General features: G+C 39.3%; 4 protein-coding genes across 4 annotated transcripts; all 4 read left to right on the top strand.

The window, feature by feature from the left end:
• The first annotated feature begins 1,050 nt into the window (after positions 1 to 1,050).
• Positions 1,051 to 2,914, top strand: LOC133848200 (pancreatic lipase-related protein 2). The gene is made up of 2 exons (XM_062283653.1): positions 1,051 to 1,455; positions 2,153 to 2,914. Exons 1-2 carry the CDS (start codon positions 1,069 to 1,071, stop codon positions 2,843 to 2,845), a joined length of 1,080 nt encoding a protein of 359 aa, XP_062139637.1. The 5' UTR covers positions 1,051 to 1,068; the 3' UTR covers positions 2,846 to 2,914.
• Positions 2,915 to 6,273: 3,359 nt separating this feature from the next.
• Positions 6,274 to 14,325, top strand: LOC133848203 (vitellogenin-1). The gene is made up of 3 exons (XM_062283659.1): positions 6,274 to 6,546; positions 6,610 to 6,869; positions 13,354 to 14,325. The coding sequence occupies exons 1-3, from the start codon at positions 6,315 to 6,317 to the stop codon at positions 14,020 to 14,022; spliced, it is 1,161 nt and encodes a 386-aa protein (XP_062139643.1). The 5' UTR covers positions 6,274 to 6,314; the 3' UTR covers positions 14,023 to 14,325.
• Positions 14,326 to 16,927: 2,602 nt separating this feature from the next.
• LOC133847736 (uncharacterized transmembrane protein DDB_G0289901) lies at positions 16,928 to 17,296 on the top strand. The gene has a single exon (XM_062282931.1). It carries the CDS (start codon positions 16,928 to 16,930, stop codon positions 17,294 to 17,296), a length of 369 nt encoding a protein of 122 aa, XP_062138915.1.
• Positions 17,297 to 20,361: 3,065 nt separating this feature from the next.
• LOC133848211 (ctenidin-3) lies at positions 20,362 to 21,068 on the top strand. The gene has a single exon (XM_062283693.1). It carries the CDS (start codon positions 20,478 to 20,480, stop codon positions 20,964 to 20,966), a length of 489 nt encoding a protein of 162 aa, XP_062139677.1. The 5' UTR covers positions 20,362 to 20,477; the 3' UTR covers positions 20,967 to 21,068.
• The last annotated feature ends 1,940 nt before the right edge of the window (positions 21,069 to 23,008 follow it).

Below are 23,008 nucleotides of genomic sequence, written 5' to 3'. Positions count from 1 at the left end.
AAATTTGAAACAAACTTGATCTGCGTGCAAACATAACAAATGCTGTCGAAAAAAAATTATAGTTCTATCTCTTATAGTCTCTGAGATCCAGTGTTTCATACAGACGGACGGACAGACAGACAGACAGACAGACGGACAAGGCTAGATCGTCTCGGCTGTTCATGCTGATCAAGAATATATATACTTTATAGGGTCGGAGATGCCTCCTTCTACCTGTTACATACATCCTACCCTATGAGTAGCGGGTATAATAACAACAAAGGCAAAATAGCAAGTGAATCGCCTTACTGTACTGTACTTACTGTACAGTACTGCACCGTTTGAAACTGATTGCTTGCGTTTCGACTTCATCTTAGTCTTCGTCTCAACGCTACTATGCGCACTATGTTTGCAGCCTTATACAAAAGCCAAATGCGCCTGATATAGTACTGCACTCAAAATACTATATACCATAGAGAAGAAATATATCAGATTATCAGCCAAAGAAACTTTTAGTAAGTAGGCTGATCAAGAATATGTATACTTTATTTTACTGTATTTAAAATCTCTAAATATTTGTTAATTTTTGTGTACTTTATTGAATTCTAATTTATTCTCTTCAAAGATGGTTTTAAAAGAAAATGAGTTTCATATAATAATGAAGATCTTATAAGAGTCTAGTGAGGGGTATTCTTTAGTCGTGCCTTCTCAACTGGCTACTAATTTAGCTAATATTTATATTTTCGAAGTTGAAAAGCAACTTCTGAACACTCCTCGAGTGCAAGTCAATGGTCAGCTGCTATGGGAAGCAAATGATCGCCGCTGCGGTGATCAATAATCGCTGTTGGCTTGGGAAAGCGATTAGAAAAGTTTTGTTATTGCCTTTGTTTGGGTTTGGCTTGTTTGCTCTTGTTAAACACTTGAGCACGTGGTATGATATGGCAATTGAAACTGTTGCAGCTGATTAATCAGAGAAGTTCACTCATCAATATATATCTAAATATTAAATACGGACCATTTGCCTTTCAAGATGTCAACAGCGAAATGGGCTATAAATTGGTTCTACGGCGATTGCAGTTCTCAATTAGAATGTCGCAATTGCTTTGGCTATTACCACTGCTGCTGTTGCAGCTATCATGGCCCACCGGTGCCCAACTGAGTAACACAGTGCTCAAATTCCAAATGAATCTGCTGCAGGAGCAACTGGCCACACTCTGTCGCACAATCATCAATCGCACTGGGGATCATTCCACGGTCCTGCCAGAAATGGCGGGCATGAGTTTCGTTCTGCAATTGGATGCTTGCAGCAATGTTAGCGTGCCGCTTAACCGTGCCGATGAGCTGTTCACCACGTCCGGCTTCTCGCTGAAAAGAAAAACGGTCATCTTCATCACCGGCTGGGGCACCACCATCGATAGATCCAACAGCGGACCAGTAGCCAAGGCATTTGCCTGCCGCAATGACACCAACTTTATAGTAAGTTAACGAGCTTTATCTATTTTTATACCGGCAACCGGCATAGGATAGAAGGGTATTATAACTTTGTGCCGGCAGGAAATGTCTGTAACAGTAAAGTATATATATTCTTGATCAGCATCAACAGCGGAGACGATCCAGGCATGTCCATCTGTCTGTCTGGCCGTCTGTCCGTCTGTCCGTGTGAACACCTAGATCTCAGAGACTATAAGAAATAGAGCTATAATTTTTTTTGGACAGCATTTCTTATGTTTGCACGCAGATCAAGTTTGTTTCAAATTTTTGCCACGCCCACTTCCGCTCCCGCAAATCGAAAAAATCAAATAACAAGCGTAATTTTAAAGCTACATTTGCAAATTTTGGTATATATTATATAATAATAACTATAGTAGTTTAGAAACACAGCTGCTTAGAGACAGATTTTGAAGTAGCATTTTAAAAATGAAGATTCATCAATTATTATAATTCAGTATAATTCTTTTTTTTTTAAATTTTACTACTGTTGTGGCAACTTAACTATACCAAAAATAGAATTCGGTATATTTTTGAATTTGTGTATTATATTAATTTGATATACTATATTTTAAGAATAATACCGCAATAGCGGGTGTCTAACAGTCTAGCGCACTCGTCTCTAGCTTTCCCACTTGTTCAACATTTAAAATGAAAACATAACTTTGAAATCACACTATTTCAGATACTAGACGCCGCACACTTTATACGCACTTTCTATAGCTGGGCAGTTCTCAACACCGATACCATTGGACGCTATGTGGCCAAGGCATTGATCAAGCTGGACTCAAGCTATGTGACCAAGAACGTGCATCTGATTGGACACAGTTTGGGGGCACAAATCGCTGGGTCTGCGGCCAGGTATTATAAGCAGCTATCGAATGGATTGCAGCTGTCGCGAGTCACCGGACTTGATCCGGCCAATCCATGTTTCTACGATGGCAAAGAGCTGCCCGGCACACGCAGTGGCGACGCCAAGTACGTGGACATTATCATCTCGAATCCGGGCTTGGCTGGAACCTCTGATGAAGCGGGCGATGCGAACTTCTTTGTCGAGGGTCTGCAACCCATCAAGAAGGGCTGCACAGGCCTGGATGCCATCGGCTGTTCACATCAGCGTGCTGTTGATTACTTTACGGAATCCGTGTATCCGAATAACACGCAAAACTTCAGAGGAAATTACTGTGCCGCCTATGCTAGCCTCTGGACTGGCCGAGCTTGCAGCAATGTGAGAACAGCGATCATGGGCTATGCGGCCTCACGAACGGGTCTCTTCTATGTGGAAGTGAATCAAGTGGAACCCTTCGGAAAAGAAGCGAATCTGGACACGTTTACGCCCACCAATAGTGCCTGCGGTGCTTGCAATCCCAATCTCTAAGCTCGCTTAAGTGAATACTGTAGTTCAATTGTTGCCACAATAAACAGAAGCGAACATTGACTAAACGAACATTGATTAACGAGAGTTTTACTACAATAGTTAAGTGGGTTTCATCTAGGCAAAACTAGAGAGAAGTGTAAAAACAGCAAAAAACAGTTTATGATTAGCAATGTTTCTAAACAGAAATATTATTGTGTTAATATTATATTGAGGCTTCATTTCAAATAAAGCAGTATAGGAAAAATACATTTTTACAAGGGAAAAAATGAAAGAGAATAAAATAAATATTGATAAAATTTGTTGAAGAAATTTTGAATCAACATTTTATTAGAAAAATGAGTTTTGACAAGGGAAAAGGAGATAAATAAATAGGGTAAGGAATATGCAATACAATCAATATACAATTATTACAGGAAATATTAAATAAAACATTTGTAATAGGCAGCTTGTCACAGCAAAAATTTAGCACAGCCTAAAAGTATGCCATTTTTTTTATTATATTACCTATTTAAATATTTATTGTCATATTTAATTTGTATTATTTAGTTTGTTTAGTTTTAGAAAATTGTTTGTTGTCTCGTAAAATGGTACTAATGGTTTTGTTTTGATAAATGGAAGTTTCGTTATCCGTGATACTAAAAGCTTAAATAACATAGCGCCGTCTGTTAGTAGACCATGGTACTTACTAGTATAGAGATTACAAAGCTTGGATTGCTAGAACAGCTGATCGCTTTTGAGTCAAGCCAAAGTAGGATTAAATGTCAAAAGAATTCCGAAAAGAGGTTTTTGTTTTTCGTTTTTGTTCTTGCAATAGTGATGTTGGCAGGTTATGTGTAAAAACTGAGTGTAAAAATGAAAAATTACATGTGACAAATTAATGAGTTAAGTGAAAATAAAACTCAATGAACTGGTTGGGGTAGTAAGCTGCTTGTAAAGTACCTGTGAGTATGCAATGATATATTGATTTGTTAATTTTGGTTTTTTTTCACAAAAGTGCACCTTGCCCCGTCCACTTATAAATGTTTGTCCACTAAAGGAGTCCCAACATTAATTATATCAAGTGCAGTTTTTTGGTTCTTTATTGTTCTAAGTTTAGTTTTTGATTAAAAGCAAAATATTGCGATATTACTACTACAAAAATACTAAAAAATATAGCAAATGGTATATTTGGTAATCGATATATAATATTACCACATTGAAAATATACCATAGGCGGCACAATATACCATATTGTCAGTTAAATGATCAGTTTCAATCATTTGAAACAAACTTGATCTGCGTGTAAACATAACAAATGCTGTCGAAAAAAATTATAGCTCTATCTCTTATAGTCTCTGAGATCCAGTTTCATACGGACAGACAGGCGGACGGACATGGCTAGATCGTCTCGGCTGTTGACGCTGATCAAGAATATATATACTTTATAGGTTCGGAGATGCATCCTTCCTGCCGGCACAAAGTTATATTCCCGTTCTACCCTATGGATAGCGGGTATAAAAATACTTCCAATAAAGTAAATAATATCAATTTTAAAATGTCAATATTAGTGTACTTATCACTGAATATATTGTGACGAATATGACAGATATATACTACAAAATGTTTATTCAATTGACAATTGAAAATATATGATTGCATTTTATAAAAATTCTTTGTGAATCAGTGAAAAATATTCTACCACTTAAAATGTAAGCTGTCTCGCCCAGTTGAATCTCATTTGCATTGCGCTGTTATGCAAGCTGTCAACTTCAATCTTAGATATCGAATAATTGTCAAATCATATCATAAATTGACTGGCAAATCCGCAAGTATGGGAATTCCATATCATGCAAATATCGTTCTGCGACACAGCGCAGGAAATACACTTATAAAAAATGAAAGTCTAAGTATGAGCTATACATATACTAGAGATCATTAGAGTAGCTTCAAATGTTTGGCCGTTGTTCATGTTTTGTATTGGGAAATATATTTTGTGTGGCAAGTGCGCTGATGTCAACCAGTTCTTTGTGACGTCGCTGGTTTCAAAATGGATTGACAGCACGTTTGCAGCATAGCAATAGCTCAATTAATATGATATGGTTGTAGCTTAACTTGCGTGTGGGCGGGGAACTTCAAAAATATTACTTACACTAAGCTTGGTCGATAATGTTGACTGAGTCATGAACTTTGCGCAGCGAGAAATCACTTAAAGCTGTTGATAATCATTATAAAAATACTATGTGAAATCGTTGTAAGTTGATATGGTTACGAAGGCTGCGGTCAAGCTATTAATGGAAATATATAAAGGGGAAAATGAAAAAAAACTGATAATTTATAATTGACAAAGTGAAAAAATCTTTTAATGAATTGTGGCTATATATTTGTTTTATAATTACAAAAAAAAAAGTGAAAAGGAATAAAAATTGAATTAAAGTCTGCTAAAAATAAAATTAAGTGCGACATTATAAGTTATTTTATTATAAGTTATTTTACTTAAGGCAAATTTAAAGAGAAAGCTGTAAAAGAAAATAATTTTAAACTTGTAAATTTTAAATAAAAGTAATTAATGCAAATAATGGAAATCTCAATTGGAATGAACAAAAGATTATGCAAATAATTATGTTACAAAATGAATTAATTAAAAAAAAAATATAACTAAAATTAATTTAATGTTTGCTAAAATATCATGAAATACGCAATCATTTTTATAGAACCAAAGAAAACCAATTTTGAATATATGAAATTCAATAAAATGAGTAATGGTCATTTTTAACTTTGACAAAAATGTGGAATAAATAAATTGAATCAAAAGAATAAATTGTAAATAGTAAATATGAAATTATATTTCAACAGGGTATTTGGAGTTTAGCAAATCGAAGTACTTATTATTTGCTTGCAGATACAAAAGCGACAATCTCGTTGAGCTTCGCTATAGAACGATAAAGTGAGTCGTAATCGTTGTTTGTTTATTTTGTTTCGGGTTTGTGTTTTGTTCGTATGTCGTTTTTGTTTCGGTCCGATGTTGATTTACTTTCGATTAGTATTTAAATAAGATGCCGATGACAGTGGAGAGTGCAGAGTCGAGTGCACTCTCCATGAGAGACGCGAAGGCGAGTAAGTGATAATGTCGATTCTAATTGAGTAACAAATGTGCACCTTATCTGATTGATGTGATGAGCATGAAATACAAGTCGAGTGCACTCTCAATGAGAGACGCGGAGGCGAGTAAGTGATAATGTCGATTCTAATTGAGTTACAAATGCACCTTATCTGATTGATGTGATGAGCATGAAATACACCCATATATGTCACAGTTCGAATGCGAGTAAATACTCACATTCACATTCGTATTCTCATTCGCATTCGACCAGCTCATATAGTGTGTTGTGTATAGTCGATGGAGATTCTATATGATCGGCGGGGGGGCCTCGTATAAATACTGGAGTTCTACAATTTCCGGCATTCAATTTGATCGCGACAGTTGCCTGGCATGGATCACAAGGTGACTTTTCTTGGCGTCGGACTGCAGCTGCTGCTGTTGGCCAGCTTGGGCAATGGCATTGACTGGACGGTCACCGATGTGGTTGGCTCCATTGCCAATGTCGGCAGCAGCATCATCGATCCCAAGCTGCTGCCCACACCTGATTCGCTGTTCCAGAGCAGCAAGAATCTGCTGGTCGGTCTGCCCTTCGAGTACGTCTCCTCTTCCATCAATTACCTATGTAAGTGACAGTCGGATAATCTGCTAATAAATCACATCATTTAATATTTCAACTTTTCTTTAGGTTCACAGGCTCTCAGTTCGAATAAAATCAAGTCGAAATTCACACCGGATATTAACAAAATGAATTTCCAACTGCGCAATGCTTGTCAGCGCAGCACTCATCCACTTCTCGAGGCGGAAAAGATGTGGAACAGTCCAGAGTTTGATCGCAATAAGAAGGTTGTCATTCTGGCCACAGGCTGGACAACTCGAGTCAACGATACGGATACAATCGATGGCTTTGCCCGTGCTTACAATTGTCGCGGCGATGTTAACTTTGTGGTGAGTCAATTGATATTTCAAATCAACTGCTTTGTGGAACACTTTTAGTCTAAAATTCGAAATTTGAATTGCCAGATTTTGAAAATGTTTCGCCATCCGATTCCAGTTGTTCCAATGTTGAAGCTCCTATCATTGTCTATGTCAAGGTTGTGGCTTCACTTGTTGATAACATTTGCGACCTCATCAATTTTAATCGCCATTAATTAAATACGCAACGTTGTAGTATATAGTATTGTGCAAATTGATGATTGCAATCTCATCTGCTAATTCGTTGATGTCGCAAGTACAACAGCTTTTAAGATGTCCCCATCTTGGGAGTAAAAGTTGTAATGCGACTTCACTGACACACGACTGCCAGAATTTAATATATTAGTGTCTCAGGCTATAATCGGATTATCTGTGCACATAGACGGGTACATATATTGTGTAATTGATGGCAACTGTGAAGGGGAAACACAATTCTAACCACTTCCCAAATCCAATACCGATTTGTAGACTCAACAAGTAATTCAATATAAGCTGTTACTTCGTTTGTGGCTAACCCGTTTTAATTTCGAATGTTGCAACAAGTCACACAACAGTCCAGAAAAAGTACTTAGTACACTCGGTCCACAGCTATGCAGAGCTGCAAGTCATTGACAGAGTAAACTGCTAACAATCAATAAGTGCCAAAAATTTGTATCGATATGTTTCATGTTGTTTGTGTATTGGATTAGGCGGTGGACCAAGATATTTGAAAGGGCGTGGTCAAGTAAAAGAGCTTCACATAGATTGTTAAACCTGCTTAGGTGCCCTTTTGCTCAACGGTTGCTCAACAGGTGTGCAGAATTACAACAAGTTCACAAAGCTGAGCAAAGTGCGAAAAAGTGATTGCCAAAAATTTCTCAATATGTGAACCAAATGTATGTAGATGTGTTTGACTAGGCGGCGGACCGAGATATTAGCGAAGGCGGACTGGATAAGTAGGCGTGGTCAAGAAGAAGAGCTTCAGAAACTACAGCTTGGTTCGGTGTGTATGTGTGTGTTGTGTATGTGTGTATTTGTCATTCCTATTGAACTGATTTTCATAGAAGAAGTCAAGCAGAAGAACACACATACACTCAAACACATGCACATGCAAGTTGAGGAATGTTTGTGAAGCTCGCCTGCCTGACCACGCCCATTTGGCAGATTGGCGCTTACTGTTATCTCGGTCCGCCGTCTAATCAAATACACCCACAAAATATGAAACAGATCGAGTCAAATTTTTGGCAATCACTTTTTTGCTTAGCTAAGCCAGTATCAACATACGTGTTGCAATTCTAAACAACTGCTGAGCTGTTGACCAAAAGTACCTTAAGCAAGCTGGGAAATCTTAACAAAGCTCGTCTGCCTGATCACACCCACTTTGCCTGACCATACCCGCCTAGTCAAACTCACACAGAAAATGTTTGAAAACACAACTTATGTTATATTTTAAAAATATTTGAATATTATAATTGAAGTATTATTAAATTACTAATAATCGCGAGCGAATAATAATATAACGCGATTCGCCCCGCGATTTATGTTATGTTATGTTATATTTGTAAAATATTTGAATATTATAATTGAAGTATTATTAGTTATTTAATAATACTTCAATCGCGATTCGCCTGCAATTCGCTTGCGATTCGCTCGCTCACGCGCGAATAAATCGCGGGGCGAGAAAATTTAATAATAATAATCCGCGTGCGATCCGCCTGCGATCCACGTGCGATAGCGAGTGAATCGAGGTTTGAACATTTAAATAATAATGCGAACAAATCGCGAGCGAATCGCGCGCGAATAAATGCGAATCGCGAATAAATCGCGAGTGAATCGCAGGCGAATAAATCGCGGGGCGAGAAAATGTTTGAAAACACAACTTATGTTATATTTTAAAAATATTTCCGCGTGCGATCCGCCTGCGATCCGCGTGCGATGCGCCTTCGATCCGCCTTCGATCCGCCTTCGATCCGCGATTGAAGTATTATTAAATAACTAATAATACTTCAATTATAATATTCAAATATTTTAAAAATATAACATAACATAACATAAATCGCGGGGCGAATCGCAGGATCCGCGATTTATTTTTTATTTATTAATTTAGTTTAAATAATTTTTTAATTATTCAAAATATTTTAAAAACATAACATAAGTTGTGTTTTCAAACATTTTCTTCAAGCAACTTAAAATAAGGGAAATTTTTCTTGGCCAATAGAATATCATAGACGCACTTGGACAAAATATTGAAAAAAAAAAACCTACTTATTCGCCTCGCGATTTATTCGCGCGCGCGATTCGCCCCGCGGTTTATTCGTGAGCCGCGATTATACTTCAATACTTTAATTATTATATTCAAAATATAACATAAGTGTTTTCAAACATTCGCCCGCGTGCGATCCGCCTGCGATCCGCCGCCGATACGCCTTCGATCCGCCTGCGATCCGCCTGCGATCCGCGTGCGATCCGCGTGCGATCCGCCTACGATCCGCGTGCGATCCGCGTGCGATCCGCCTACGATCCGCCTGCGATCCGCGTGCGATCCGTGTGCGATCCGCGTGCGATCCGCCTACGATCCGCCTGCGATCCGCGTGCGATCCGCGTGCGATCGCGAAAAAATCGCGAGTGAATCGCAGGCGAATAAATCGCGGGGCGAGAAAATGTTTGAAAACACAACTTATGTTATATTTTAAAAATATTTCCGCGTGCGATCCGCCTTCGATCCGCCTGCGATCCGCGTGCGATCCGCGTGCGATCCGCGTGCGATCCGCCTGCGATCCGCGTGCGATCCGCCTGCGATCCGCGTGCGATCCGCCTGCGATCCGCCTTCGATCCGCGTGCGATCCGCGTGCGATCCGCCTTCGATCCGCGTGCGATCCGCGTGCGATCCGCGTGCGATCCGCCTTCGATCCGCGTGCGATCCGCGTGCGATCCGCGTGCGATCCGCCTTCGATCCGCCTACGATCCGCCTTCGATCCGCATGCGATCCGCGTGCGATCCGCGTGCGATCCGCGTGCGATCCGCGTGCGATCCGCGTGCGATCCGCGTGCGATCCGCCTGCGATCCGCGTGCGATCCGCGATTGAAGTATTATTAAGTAACTAATAATACTTCAATTATTAAGTAACTAATAATACTTCAATTATAATATTCAAATATTTTAAAAATATAACATAACATAACATAAATCGCGGGGCGAATCGCAGGATCCGCGATTTATTCTTTTTTTTATTTATTAATTTAGTTTAAATAATTTTTTAATTATTCAAAATATTTTAAAAACATAACATAAGTTGTGTTTTCAAACATTTTCTTCAAGCAACTTAAAATAATTATAATATTACCTTCGACTTCAAAGAATTGTTTTTATATTTCTTGCTTTTGTTTTTGTTTGTTTGTTTTGTTTTGTATTACTGAATAATCCGATCCGCGTGCGATCCGCCTGCGATCCGCGTGCGATCCGCCTGCGATCCGCCTGCGATCCGCCTGCGATCCGCCTGCGATCCGCCTGCGATCCGCGTGTGATCCGCGTGCGATCCGCGTGCGATCCGCCTGCGATCCGCCTGCGATCCGCCTGCGATCCGCGTGCGATCCGCTTGCGATCCGCGTGCGATCCGCCTACGATCCGCGTGCGATCCGCCTACGATCCGCGTGCGATCCGCCTGCGATCCGCGTGCGATCCGCCTGCGATCCGCCTGCGATCCGCGTGCGATCCGCGTGCGATCCGCGTGCGATCCGCCTGCGATCCGCGTGCGATCCGCGTGCGATCCGCGTGCGATGCGCGTGCGATCCGCCTGCGATCCGCGTGCGATCCGCGTGCGATCCGCCTGCGATCCGCGTGCGATCCGCCTGCGATCCGCGATTGAAGTATTATTAAGTAACTAATAATACTTCAATTATAATATTCAAATATTTTAAAAATATAACATAACATAACATAAATCGCGGGGCGAATCGCAGGATCCGCGATTTATTCTTTTTTTTATTTATTAATTTAGTTTAAATAATTTTTTAATTATTCAAAATATTTTAAAAACATAACATAAGTTGTGTTTTCAAACATTTTCTTCAAGCAACTTAAAATAATTATAATATTACCTTCGACTTCAAAGAATTGTTTTTATATTTCTTGCTTTTGTTTTTGTTTGTTTGTTTTGTTTTGTATTACTGAATAATCCGATCCGCGTGTGATCCGCGTGCGATCCGCCTACGATCCGCGTGCGATCCGCGTGCGATCCGCCTGCGATCCGCCTGCGATCCGCGTGCGATCCGCCTACGATCCGCGTGCGATCCGCCTACGATCCGCGTGTGATCCGCGTGCGATCCGCCTACGATCCGCGTGCGATCCGCGTGCGATCCGCCTGCGATCCGCGTGCGATCCGCCTACGATCCGCGTGCGATCCGCGTGCGATCCGCCTGCGATCCGCGTGTGATCCGCGTGCGATCCGCCTACGATCCGCGTGCGATCCGCGTGCGATCCGCCTGCGATCCGCCTGCGATCCGCGTGCGATCCGCGTGCGATCCGCCTGCGATTCGCCTGCGATTCGCCTGCGATCCGCGTGCGATCCGCCTGCGATCCGCGATTGAAGTATTATTAAATAACTAATAATACTTCAATTATAATATTATATTCAAATATTTTAAAAATATAACATAACATAACATAAATCGCGGGGCGAATCGCAGGATCCGCGATTTATTCTTTTATTTATTAATTTAGTTTAAATAATTTTTTAATTATTCAAAATATTTTAAAAACATAACATAGTTGTGTTTTCAAACATTTTCTTCAAGCAACTTAAAATAAGGGACATTTTTCTTGGTCAATAGAATATCATAGACGCACTTGGACAAAATATTGAAAAAAAACCTACTTATTCGCCTCGCGATTTATTCGCGCGCGCGATTCGCCCCGCGGTTTATTCGTGAGCCGCGATTATACTTCAATACTTCAATTAGTATATTCAAATATTTTAAAAATATAACATAAGTGTTTTCAAACATTCGCCCGCGGTTCGCCCCGCGATTTATTCGCGTGATTTATTCGCGCGCGATTTGCTCGCCATTTTTTCGAATCGCGCGCGAATCGCGGGTGAATCGCAGGCGAATAAATCGCGGGGCGAGAAAATGTGTGAAAACACAACTTATGTTATATTTTAAAAATATTTGAATATTATAATTGAAGTATTATTAAATTACTAATAATCGCGAGCGAATAATAATATAACGCGATTCGCCCCGCGATTTATGTTATGTTATGTTATATTTTTAAAATATTTGAATATTATAATTGAAGTATTATTAGTTATTTAATAATACTTCAATCGCGAGATCAAGTTAAATTTTTGGCAATCCCTTTTCAGCACTTTAGCGCAGCTTATTTTGGTAACATCGAGTTGCAGTTCTGCACAATTGATGAGCAACAGTTGACTCACTCAGGCACTTTTAGACAGAGGAATCATTAGGAAGCTCTACTGCTCGAATACATACACTTAGCAGGTCCGCCCACTTTGCTATATAGATCCGTCGTCTAGTAAAGTACACACACATGTGTGAAGAAGAATTTTTGGCAATGACTTTTTGCTAAGCATTGTCTTGCATTTCTGCACAATTGTTTAAAAATAGTTCATTTACTGTTGACCTAAGTAAGCTGAAAAATCTTTGTGAAGCTCTCCTGCCTGACCACGCCCATTAAATGCAACCGTCCACACTATTATCTCGGTCCGCCGCTTAGTCAAGCACACACACAAAATATGAAAGAGATTGTGAAAAATTTTTGGCAAGCTTAGTTTGCCAGCATGTTAGATTTCTGCACAACTGTTGAGTAACAGTTGATCGAATGTTGAGTAAAAGATTGTCTTTGTCAGTGCCTTACATTTCTGCACATTTAGTATATAAAGACAAGAGCTCGCATAGAATAGATTATTTTAAAATTGCCAGCAAAGATATCTCTTTTAGCGGACATCTCTATTCATGGGCAAACACATATTTCATGACTTTTGTCAGCGTTCGCAAAGCAATTTGTATTACCCAAATGTTGAACTAGATTCATTTTAAATAAGAGAAACTATAACTTATAAAATTCTGTTAAAAAAATACTAAATGTTTTAAATGTTTATGAAAACAAATTGAAACCAATATTTTTTTGGTTTTTTTGCATTTCCAAATTTTTTGGTAATTGTATTATCGAGCTAAACTAATTTTGTATAAGAGGAACTATTATTTAAAAATTTCTGTGTAGAAAAAATAAATGCCTTAAATGAAAATGAAAGTATAATGAAAGTCATGAACTATTATTTTATATATATATATTTTGTACTTACATTAATTTGTATATAATAGCAAATATTTGTAAAGAAAATGTTAAATGTTACATAACATAAGAAATTTTCATAAATGAAAATGGAATTTTAAAATGAATAATTTAATTAGTATTTTTCTACATATATGGTATTCTTAATTTAATTTCATTTTTGCAGGCTGTGGACGCTGCCAGCTTTGTGGACACGCTGTACTCGTGGTCGGCCTTCAACACGGATGAAATTGGCAAGCACCTGGCCAGAGGGCTGGTGAAGCTGCTTGATGTCGTGGACGTTAGTAAAATCCATTTGATTGGTCATAGTCTCGGAGCGCATATTGTGGGTGCAGCTGGTCGCTATCTGCAGCAGATGGCGAACAAAACGGTGCCCAGAATAACGGGTCTGGATCCCGCCAAGCCGTGCTTCAATGAGGGCGAATCGCTGTCCGGATTGCTGCGCGGCGATGCGACATTCGTCGATGTGATACACAGCAATCCGGGTGTGCTGGGCAAGAGTGATCCCATCGGCGATGCGGACTTTTATCCTGGTGGCTTAAGCTCTTTGCCCAACGGCTGCCTGACTGTGACCTGTGCGCATTCACGTGCCTGGGAATACTTTGAGGAATCGATTTATCCCGGCAACGAGGACAACTTTCTCTCCGTGCGCTGCAGTTCGCTAAGCGGACTGCGCAAGAATCTCTGCGTTGGCCGCAATTATCCTATGGGATTTGCAGCGCCAACGGATCTCAAGGGCAACTACTTTCTGGAGATCAATGGCAACAAACCCTATGGCAAAAGATCGACGCCAACTCGTGCCGCGCGCCTCGAGAGATGCGGCCTCTGCCCTTGAGAATGGGAACGAGGGAATTTCCAATTCAGTAGATGTAGAACTCACCTGATTTTGTAATTTGCTTGCAAATGAGAAGCGCTTTGAAAGTGTTTTGCTAAATTACCATTGTAGAAAGGTTAAAGTATCAAGAACAATTTCAAGCAAGCTTCGAAAAGCACACAAAAAAGAATGAGAAAATATGCAAATTTATTATTACTTAAATATTAATACATATATAAGAAATAAAGTTATCTAATGAGATGTGTCGGAACTGATGCTAAGCATTATTTCCTGAGATGTTTCCTTACAAATATTACCACTAAAGATGCGCATTTCATTATATTTTGATAATATTTTTGGTGTCATTTTGCAAGCTGTTTAGTTGGCCTGGTCTTGCTTTGTAAGCCTTCATTTTCAGCGTTGACAATTCAATTAACTTTTGTTTATAATGCCCAAACAAGTAGCAGATGACTTCTAGCAAATGCTCGCCTGACAGTTACCCAGTATTCACTTTATTCAACTTTGATTACTTCAAATATCAACAGCTTATTAATTGCTTATCAGTCAGCTACCCATTTTTGCCAAAAAATGTACAACAGGGTATCGAAGACGAATTGGCAAAACAATTTAGTGTTAAATAGAGGCCGCCGAACAGTTTGAAACAAGTCGCCAGGCGCCGCAGTACAGTGAAGCTCAGCAAATGTAAACCGCATTGACAAGGTCAATGAGGGGAGATTGCCAAGAGAATGTAGAAGTCGGAAATGTAATCCGAGGCGTAAAAGGAACGACTCTTCAAGATGGATTGCTTGACCTTCAGAAATTCCATTTAAGGCTGCCATAAAAACAGGCGAGAGAATTGTAATGCTTAAAAGTAAACAGCAGAAAGGGATTAAAATAATCTTAATGATTATAATTTCCTGATATTTTATTCGCTTCATTAATTTAAGCAGCATTTATATGTTCATAATTATTCAATGTTCTTTGATACCTACGGGAACTTTTTGAAAAGGTGTTTACTAAGATTAAGAAACATAATTAAATATTTGAGTTTCTTTTACATTGATTTACTTATTTATTAAGTGAAACATATTTGAGTGAAAAATAATATGAACGGAATTTTGTTAAATTTAAAGTCACTGCAAGCTTTTTGTTTGGCTTACTTCAATCATTAAAAGCTCTCATAAATGTAATTACTTTTTTGAAATGTAATTGCTTATTAAAGTGACTTCTTTGAATATTTATTGTCTTATTTAAATATGAGCGGAGAAAAATTTAAGTCACTGAAAGCTTATTGTCTGTCTTGTTTAAATCATTGAAAGTTTCAGTGGAAGCTTAATTTACTTGTTGGCGAAATTTGCAGCTTTTCAAATTACTGAAAACTAAAAGTAGGCAATGAAAAATGCATTTGTGATACTTAAATGATGTTTTTGCAGATTAATCCCTTAACTTTTGACCGCTTAAATAATTTGCTGTTAATGATTACCCGAAGCATCAATCAAGTGCCTTTTTATCTTCGCTCGCTTCGTAGCGATGACCACTGTGGCGCCACAGAGTGCAGCTACCGTGCCACACCGTGTGGCAGTGTTGCCCCTTCACCAAGCCAACGAACGAAGTCAACATGACAAATGACTCACACGTTGCGAGCAGCTTCGTCGGTGGATTAGAGGCTTAAGCAGCCGGTCAGCGCGGTTTCCGCTGATTCAGCAGCGAGGCGAGGAAATGATCCATCAAGCGAGTGTGAGTTATGTGCAATTTGGCAACGCCATGAGAGGTGCTCAAAGGGAGGGAGGGACTGCTGAAGGAGGAGCGTTGCTATGATGAGCTTTTGGTGGCAGCTTTTAATACTCGCATACTCATAGGGTATATATAACTTAATGCCGACGAGAAATGTAAGTAATAATAAGATGGAGGCATCTCCGTATATATTCTTGATCAGCATCGACAGCCATGTCCGTCTGTCTGTCTGTCCTATATCTCAGAGACTATAATAGATAGAGATATAATTTTTTTGGACAGCACTTCTTAAGTTTGCACGCAGATCAAGTTCGTTTCAAATTTTTGCCACGCCCTCTTCCGTCTTCCAAAATCGAGAAGAATCGAAAAGAAAGCTTCATTTAGAAGCTAGAGCCGTGGTTTTTGGTATTTACAATAGTATCTACAGTATTTATGAGAATTTTCTGAGAATTTTATTGCGATCGGACAAAAATTGTAAAAGTTATTCAAGAAATATTTCTTTATGAAGCGTATGCGTAATTTTACAGCAATCGGATCTCAGCTGCTTTGGCTGACAATCTCGTCTATTTTATATACCTTTTGGTATATTTTGATTATTTTTTCGGTATATTAATTCGATATATTTTAGGAATAATATCGCACTGTTTTCCTATTACCCACAATGGTTAACGGATATCTCACAGTCGAACACACTCGAATGTAGCTTTCTTACTTGTTAATTTTTGTTTTGCAGATGCTCGTTGTCAGTGACGTTTTGTTTGGCTGCTCGTAAAGTGCTGTAAACTAGTTGACCCTGGTCAAGAATCGTATATGTTCAAAGTGGTTTCATAAACTGCAATTACCTCGTTCATCTTGTTGCCCGACTGGCTGACTGGCTGACGAGCTGACTCGCTGGCTGCACAGTTGTGTTTATGTTTCGCTTCTTTTTTTTTTATCAGTGTGGATGAGGCCAGGGCAACCCCCAGCTGCAGTTAGTACGATTTATTTTGTGGATTCTTGTCTTGTCTTGTCTTGTCTTGACCACCTACTCAACTCTCCCGTTGTGCCCCGCCTCGGACTCCCGCTGCTCTCTATGCAAAGTGCGATAAATAGCGAACGTTGCGTGGCTTTTGAGATCATTCACAACTGCAGCACTTGAACCACAGCACAACAGAGCATTTCGACCAAGACAAGAGGAAACCTAGACGTGAAGATGAAACTGTTTCTTACACTTGCCGCCTTGTTTGCCTGCGCCTCGGCCAGCGCTATACACAGCAGCGGATGGAGTTCGGGTCCTTGGATCAGCAGTGGCAGCAGCGGCTGGAGCTCAAGTCCTTGGATCAGCAGCGGTAGCAGCGGCTGGAGCTCTGGTCCCTGGCGCAGCAGCAGCAGCAGTCGAGGTTGGAGCTCGGCTCCCAGCTGGAGGCCAGCTCCTTGGCTAGGCAGCGGCGGCGGCGGTCACGGAGGATCACAGATCATCAGGGTAGTGAAGCTTGATGGCGGCAACGTTGGCTGGAGCCGTATTGGCGGCGGTGGCGGTCATGGTGGCTGGTCCGGTGGTGGTTGGAGCAGCGGCTGGTAAAGGATGCAAGCAAAAGGAGTTAGACTGTCAAAAGGATTTTGGGATTTATCGCATAACCAACTGTTAATGTATAAGTGTGTGTTTTTTTTTTATACTCATATTTTTTTTTTTTGTAATTTCAATTCAAAGCTATTAAATAAATACAAAGTGCATGTAAATGAAGCAACTGATCGCATGATTTCTATTCGAATGATTGACGCGTTATGGCTTTAGCCACAATTCATAGACAAGCAATTAGTAAGCAAGCAAACAGTGAGAGGTGACTACAGCGTAAGTCGCTCGAAATATGCCAGATTAATCTAGTATATTTATTAGTGAATCTCACATAATGTGGCTCAACTGTAGCTGCGATGCCTCGAAACAATAACGAGATCTTCGCACCAACACTTGACCGAACTTGACGCCACGATTTTTGTGTTTTGCATTTGCATTTGCGTTGCGTTTGTTTTGTTTTGTTTGGAAATTCACATGAATGCGATTTTTGAATTATGACCCATAACAATTAAAATTCTAACTTGACTCTGTAATTATTGGCATTACTCGCACTTTGAGCATCGCGCAATCTTCGCTCACCCATTGCGCAGACTTTTACGCAGACGTGGCACAGTGTGACCAGATGCACGTTAAGCAATTACACATTATAATGCTTTAATCACTTATGTTAATTCGATGACTCGAATCAGTCGCATAGGTCATTAAGGCAGGCTAAATGATGAGTTTCCGAGTCTCAAGCTGTCTGTCTTCTCACTTGGAAGTGAAGTGAATGTTTTGCTAGTGGGAGATGTCTTTGCTTTGAAGGCTACACGACGCGATTTGGTTAATAGTTTTCAATTATGACTAGCATATAGTTATTAATAGGTAATTGCCATTCATTTAAGTGCGATTAACGATACCTTGTAAAGAAAAAAACTACTACAAATTGTATGTGAAATGTTAGATTATCTTAATAACTTAATAAAATTATAAATATCACACATAAAATATTAAGACTATATATATTCTGACTGAAATTGACTATAATATATTTATTTATTTTATTGAAGTTAATTAAATCTTTACATTTTTTTTTTACGGTAGCAAATACATCCTATATTTGGTATATTGGTATAGTGCTAAATACTGATTGTCAGGCAAAGCAACTAAGACCCATATAAAAGTATTTCTTAAAAAACTGTATTTTATCGCAACCAAATTTTCAATTTCAAATATGAATTATAAATAAATATGTTGTTATTTTATGTATAAAAAATAAATAAATATAAATATGTTGTTATTTTATGTACAAACTTAAATGAGAGTATTCAACTCTAGATTTGAAATTGAGAAAATAAATAATTTATAAAATGAATTTGTTTGTAATTAAATATAATTTTTAAAAATTTGTATCTACTACACCTATAAAAAGATTAAAAAAAACTGTTTAGCTATATGAGTAGTTACAAAATTAAATAGAAATAAATATATATAGATTTAAAAATAAAAATTGTTGATATAATAATAAATAAATAAATACATATAATAAATAAATTTATGCGCTGATTATTGTTGAGTATATTTTTTTCTAAGTTAATTTAAATTTACAATGATTATACAACATTTTTAAAAGTATCTATATCTACATATAATACATTAAATGAATGTATTAAAACAAAATACAGAAATAATTAATAAAATAAATATAAACTGTTAAAATGGTCTACACTATTCGCGGAAGAACCTTTGAAAACAAATATACTATATGGAACACAATTAAACATTGTAAAGGTCGCATTACAAAAACGTTCAATGAAAAGTGAAGACTTTAAAATACCAAAGCAGTCTTGAATTGAGCAATTTTTGAACTTAAGCGAATAAACTAAAAATTATGGCATAGAATTAAACGCAATAACTTTGTTATAATAAATGCCAAACTATTGTAATAATTTTATTGCTTAGCCATAAAATGAATGAAAAGCGGAAATGGAAGTTAAGCTAGTGTCATTGCTTAGCTCAGCTCAGCTCAGCTAAGCTCAGCGCAGGCGTCGTAATAATTGCATTTCAAGTGTTTTATGCCCACTGTGCGACAGCGCGCATAAATGTTTTGTTAATGGCCTGAGCTGAATTGTTGTCTTTGCTTCGCTGAGGTCGCGTCATGGACTTGGCTGTGGATTTCCGTTCGTGGCTTTGTGGCAGCCTCTGCGTTGATGCAACATATGGCAAGCGCAACTTGAGTAACTTGAGCAACTTGAGCAGTCACTCATGGAAATGTATTTTTTGGGTTTTCAGTTTTGCAGTTTTCCGTTTTGAGTTTGAGCTTTTGGCTTTGATTTTGCCTTTTGAGTTTGTGTTTGGAGTGTTGTTTGTTTGTTTATTTGATTTATTTTGTTTGCTTTTTTGTGTCTGTTGGCACAGCAATTGACATTGAACTAGTCGTGTGTGTGTGCGAGTGTGTGTGTGTGCGAGTCGTGCAACACCACACACACTTGTCGGAGCACTTGTATTGCATGCAAACACCAAAAAATAAAGAACAACAACTCAAAAAATTATCAATTTAATTACAAAACGGCAAATGAAAAATTACAGAATTTAAATTGTAAATTTGTCAGACAAATTTGCGAGTCGCTCCGCTCCGCTCCGCTCAGCTTGGCTCGGCTAAAATGCTTGTAATTAATGACAGTGCTATGGCTCAGCAGTTTACAAGTGCGCTCCGTGCGCGGTGCACGCTGGCGTATGCGCGATATTCCCATAGCATAAACGTTGCGTATGCGCCGCGTGTGCCGCACTTGAATGTGAGTGTAGTATGTGCATTCGACAGCCACCGCTGCCGCCGCCGCCAACTGGCAAAAGCCAAGAGCCAAGAGGCAACCAGCCAAGTGCCACTTGACTTCTCAATTCAATTCACAATATTCGCAATGTTCAATAATGCTCAATGCTCGACTCTTAATTCTCAGCCTTCCGAGTAGCCTTTGGGAGCGTCGCTGCATGACGTTCGCCCCCGCATTGCAACGCTTTACGCTTTGCTTGCACTTTGGGAGCGAGCATGACTCAGCTGAAGTTAACTATAAAAGCGCCGTGCTGGGCCTGGTAATGGCATCAGTGGAGCTAAGCTTCTAACAGCAAACAGCAAACAGCAAACAGTTTTGCAACAGTTCTTCCAATTGTTCCATTCAACTCTAAAAAGGATCTTCGTCTCCAGCTCACCATGCGCTACGCTCTGGTCTTTGTGCTTCTCTGTGGCCTGATGTTCGCCTTCACCTCGGCTGGACTGCTCGGCGGCGGCGGCGGTGGCGGTGGCTATGGCGGTGGTGGCGGTGGCGGCAAGGGAGGCGGCGGTGGCCAAGGAGGCGGCTATGGCGGCGGCGGCAAGGGAGGCGGCGGCGGTCAAGGAGGCGGCTATGGCGGCGGTAAGGGAGGCGGCGGCGGCGGTGGACAAGGAGGATGGCAGAAGAACGGCGGCGGCGGCGGTGGAGGCGGCGGTTATGGCGGTGGTGGCGGCGGCGGTGGCAAATCCTTGGCTGGCAATCGCGGCAGCGCGGTGTCCTGGCAGGGCGGTAATTCCGGTGGAGGCGGCGGTGGCAAACATGGCGGCGGCGGCGGCGGTGGAGGCGGTGGCAAGCACGGCGGCGGTGGCGGAGGATACGGTCCTGGCGGTGGCGGCGGCGGTGGTGGCAAGCATGGCGGTGGCTGGTAAACAGCAGCATCGGCAGCCAACGCACAACACAACACAACAGAAACCACTTCAGCACAACAGAAACACTCACTTCACAGACAGAGAACTGCAAGACGAAACGAAACGAAACTGAAATACTCCGGCTGCTCCTTCTCCGGTTGCAATGTGTTCCACGGCATAGATATAGAGTTATAGAGGCGTTACCCCATACTTTATAATTACATTTTTTTTTTGATCGTTTATTTTTACTAGTTACACCCAAAGTTTCTCAAGTCTTCCTATTTCTTACCCCCACCCCACCCGCTACACAACTTCTAATTGTACTAAATAAATAAACGTTTTATTATGCTAACAAAACTGAATTTGTTTTTAATGAAAATACATCCCAACATTGAATGCAATAATTAGGAGTTAAAGGGATAAGGATGATTAACTTAAATTACAAAAAGGATCTACAGTGAAATGTTTAAAGCACAATATAGTGTTATGCACCTTAGAGAAAGGTTTTTCTATAGAATAAACAGCAAAAACTCTTTTCAAGTTTAGGTGCATGAATTTTTTACTTGTTAGTTGCTTTTAGATCTGTGTCCATAAATACATAGTACAATATTATTTTGAAATCGTCGATGAAGTATACTCGTATTACTGATACATTTCGTATTAGATTTTATTGAACTTCATACTAGTAAAAAGGAAACAAGTCAGAAAACTACAATTGAGTGTGCTCGCTGTGAGATACCCCCTACCCATTTTGAATAATAGCAAAATATTGGTGTATTATTCTCAAAATATACCAAAAATACTACAAAATACTATGTATGTCAACTGGTATATTTGGTATATCGATATAGTACCACATTCAAAATACACTATAGACGGCACAATATACCAGATTGTCTGTCAAAGCATCTAATACCCCTAATAAGTAGGCGTTTTTGCCCATACAAAAGTATTTCTTTAACAACTCGACAATGTTTATCTGATCGCAACGAAATTTTCAGGAACAACTTCTATAGTTATTATTGTATATTCCAAAATTCGCAGCTCTAGCTCTAAAATTACGCTTGGTAATCGATTTTAATTGATTTGCGGGGGCGGGAGTGGGCGTGGCAAACATTTTAAACAAGTTTAATCTGCGTGCAAACATAACAAATGCTGTCGAAAAATTAGAGCTCTATCTCTTATAGTCCCTAAGATCCAGGTGTTCATACGGACAGACGGACAGACAGACAGACAGACAGACGTACAAGGCTAGATCGTCTCTGCTGTTGACGCTGATCAAGAATATATATGTATACTTTATGGGGAGATGCCTCCTTCTACCTGTTACATACATTACGTAGACAGAAGAAAGCATCGATCAGATAAAAATTGCAGAAGTTATTTATGAAATATTTTTGAATGGGATAAAACGCCCACGTATTACGGGTTTTTGATGTTTTGACAGACTATCTGATATATTACATATATATGTTAGTTATAGCTATAGTTATAATAGTTCTTATTAAACTCAATGGTATATTTTGAATGAATACCAAATATAGTCTTTGGTATATTTTAAAATGAATATAGCACTGTTTTTCTTTCATTCATTTTCTATGGTATATTTGAAATGTAGTGCTGTATCAATATACCAAATATAACCTTTGGTATAGCGGGTATCTCACAGTCGAGCACACTCAACTGTAGGTTGCCTACTTGTTAATAGCACTAAGCTTGCTTTTATAAAAATTCTAAATGCAGTTTTACTACAAAAATATTTTTAAATTTAATTGCTGTCAATGTAATTGATCGCATAGCGCGAAAAGATTTGAATATTTTAAAGAGTTAATTCATTTTCAGCAACTACTCTTTGTTCTAGCAATTTGTTCTCAAGACTCTAACCAACCTTCAACAATTATGATGAATTTTGCAGCTCAACTGAGAAGCTCAGAGCTAAGAACCAAAAGATACTTGGTCGAACTCTAGACTCTAATCCAAAAGCTAAGCACTGCAATTAAATGCAATTAATCTAGCATCGAGCTTAAATGCGCTTTGTAAGCTGCTATAAATCATGGCAAAAG

The sequence above is a fragment of the Drosophila sulfurigaster genome, chromosome X, assembly GCF_023558435.1.
Source record: "Drosophila sulfurigaster albostrigata strain 15112-1811.04 chromosome X, ASM2355843v2, whole genome shotgun sequence".
In the NCBI taxonomy this organism is placed as follows: domain Eukaryota; kingdom Metazoa; phylum Arthropoda; class Insecta; order Diptera; family Drosophilidae; genus Drosophila; species Drosophila sulfurigaster.
Note: the sequence above shows the minus strand (reverse complement) of the source record. Positions and strands in the feature narration are given on the sequence as shown.

What these genes read in the sequence shown, in the direction of transcription:
- LOC133847736 (XM_062282931.1), top strand. Translation starts at nt 16,928, where the DNA reads ATGAAACTGTTTCTTACACTTGCCGCCTTGTTTGCCTGCGCCTCGGCC.
- LOC133848200 (XM_062283653.1), top strand. Translation starts at nt 1,069, where the DNA reads ATGTCGCAATTGCTTTGGCTATTACCACTGCTGCTGTTGCAGCTATCA. An exon ending in GCAATGACACCAACTTTATA is followed by an intron (nt 1,456 to 2,152) that starts GTAAGTTAACGA and finishes ACACTATTTCAG; the next exon opens with ATACTAGACGCCGCACACTT.
- LOC133848203 (XM_062283659.1), top strand. Translation starts at nt 6,315, where the DNA reads ATGGATCACAAGGTGACTTTTCTTGGCGTCGGACTGCAGCTGCTGCTG. An exon ending in CTCTTCCATCAATTACCTAT is followed by an intron (nt 6,547 to 6,609) that starts GTAAGTGACAGT and finishes ACTTTTCTTTAG; the next exon opens with GTTCACAGGCTCTCAGTTCG. An exon ending in GCGGCGATGTTAACTTTGTG is followed by an intron (nt 6,870 to 13,353) that starts GTGAGTCAATTG and finishes TCATTTTTGCAG; the next exon opens with GCTGTGGACGCTGCCAGCTT.
- LOC133848211 (XM_062283693.1), top strand. Translation starts at nt 20,478, where the DNA reads ATGCGCTACGCTCTGGTCTTTGTGCTTCTCTGTGGCCTGATGTTCGCC.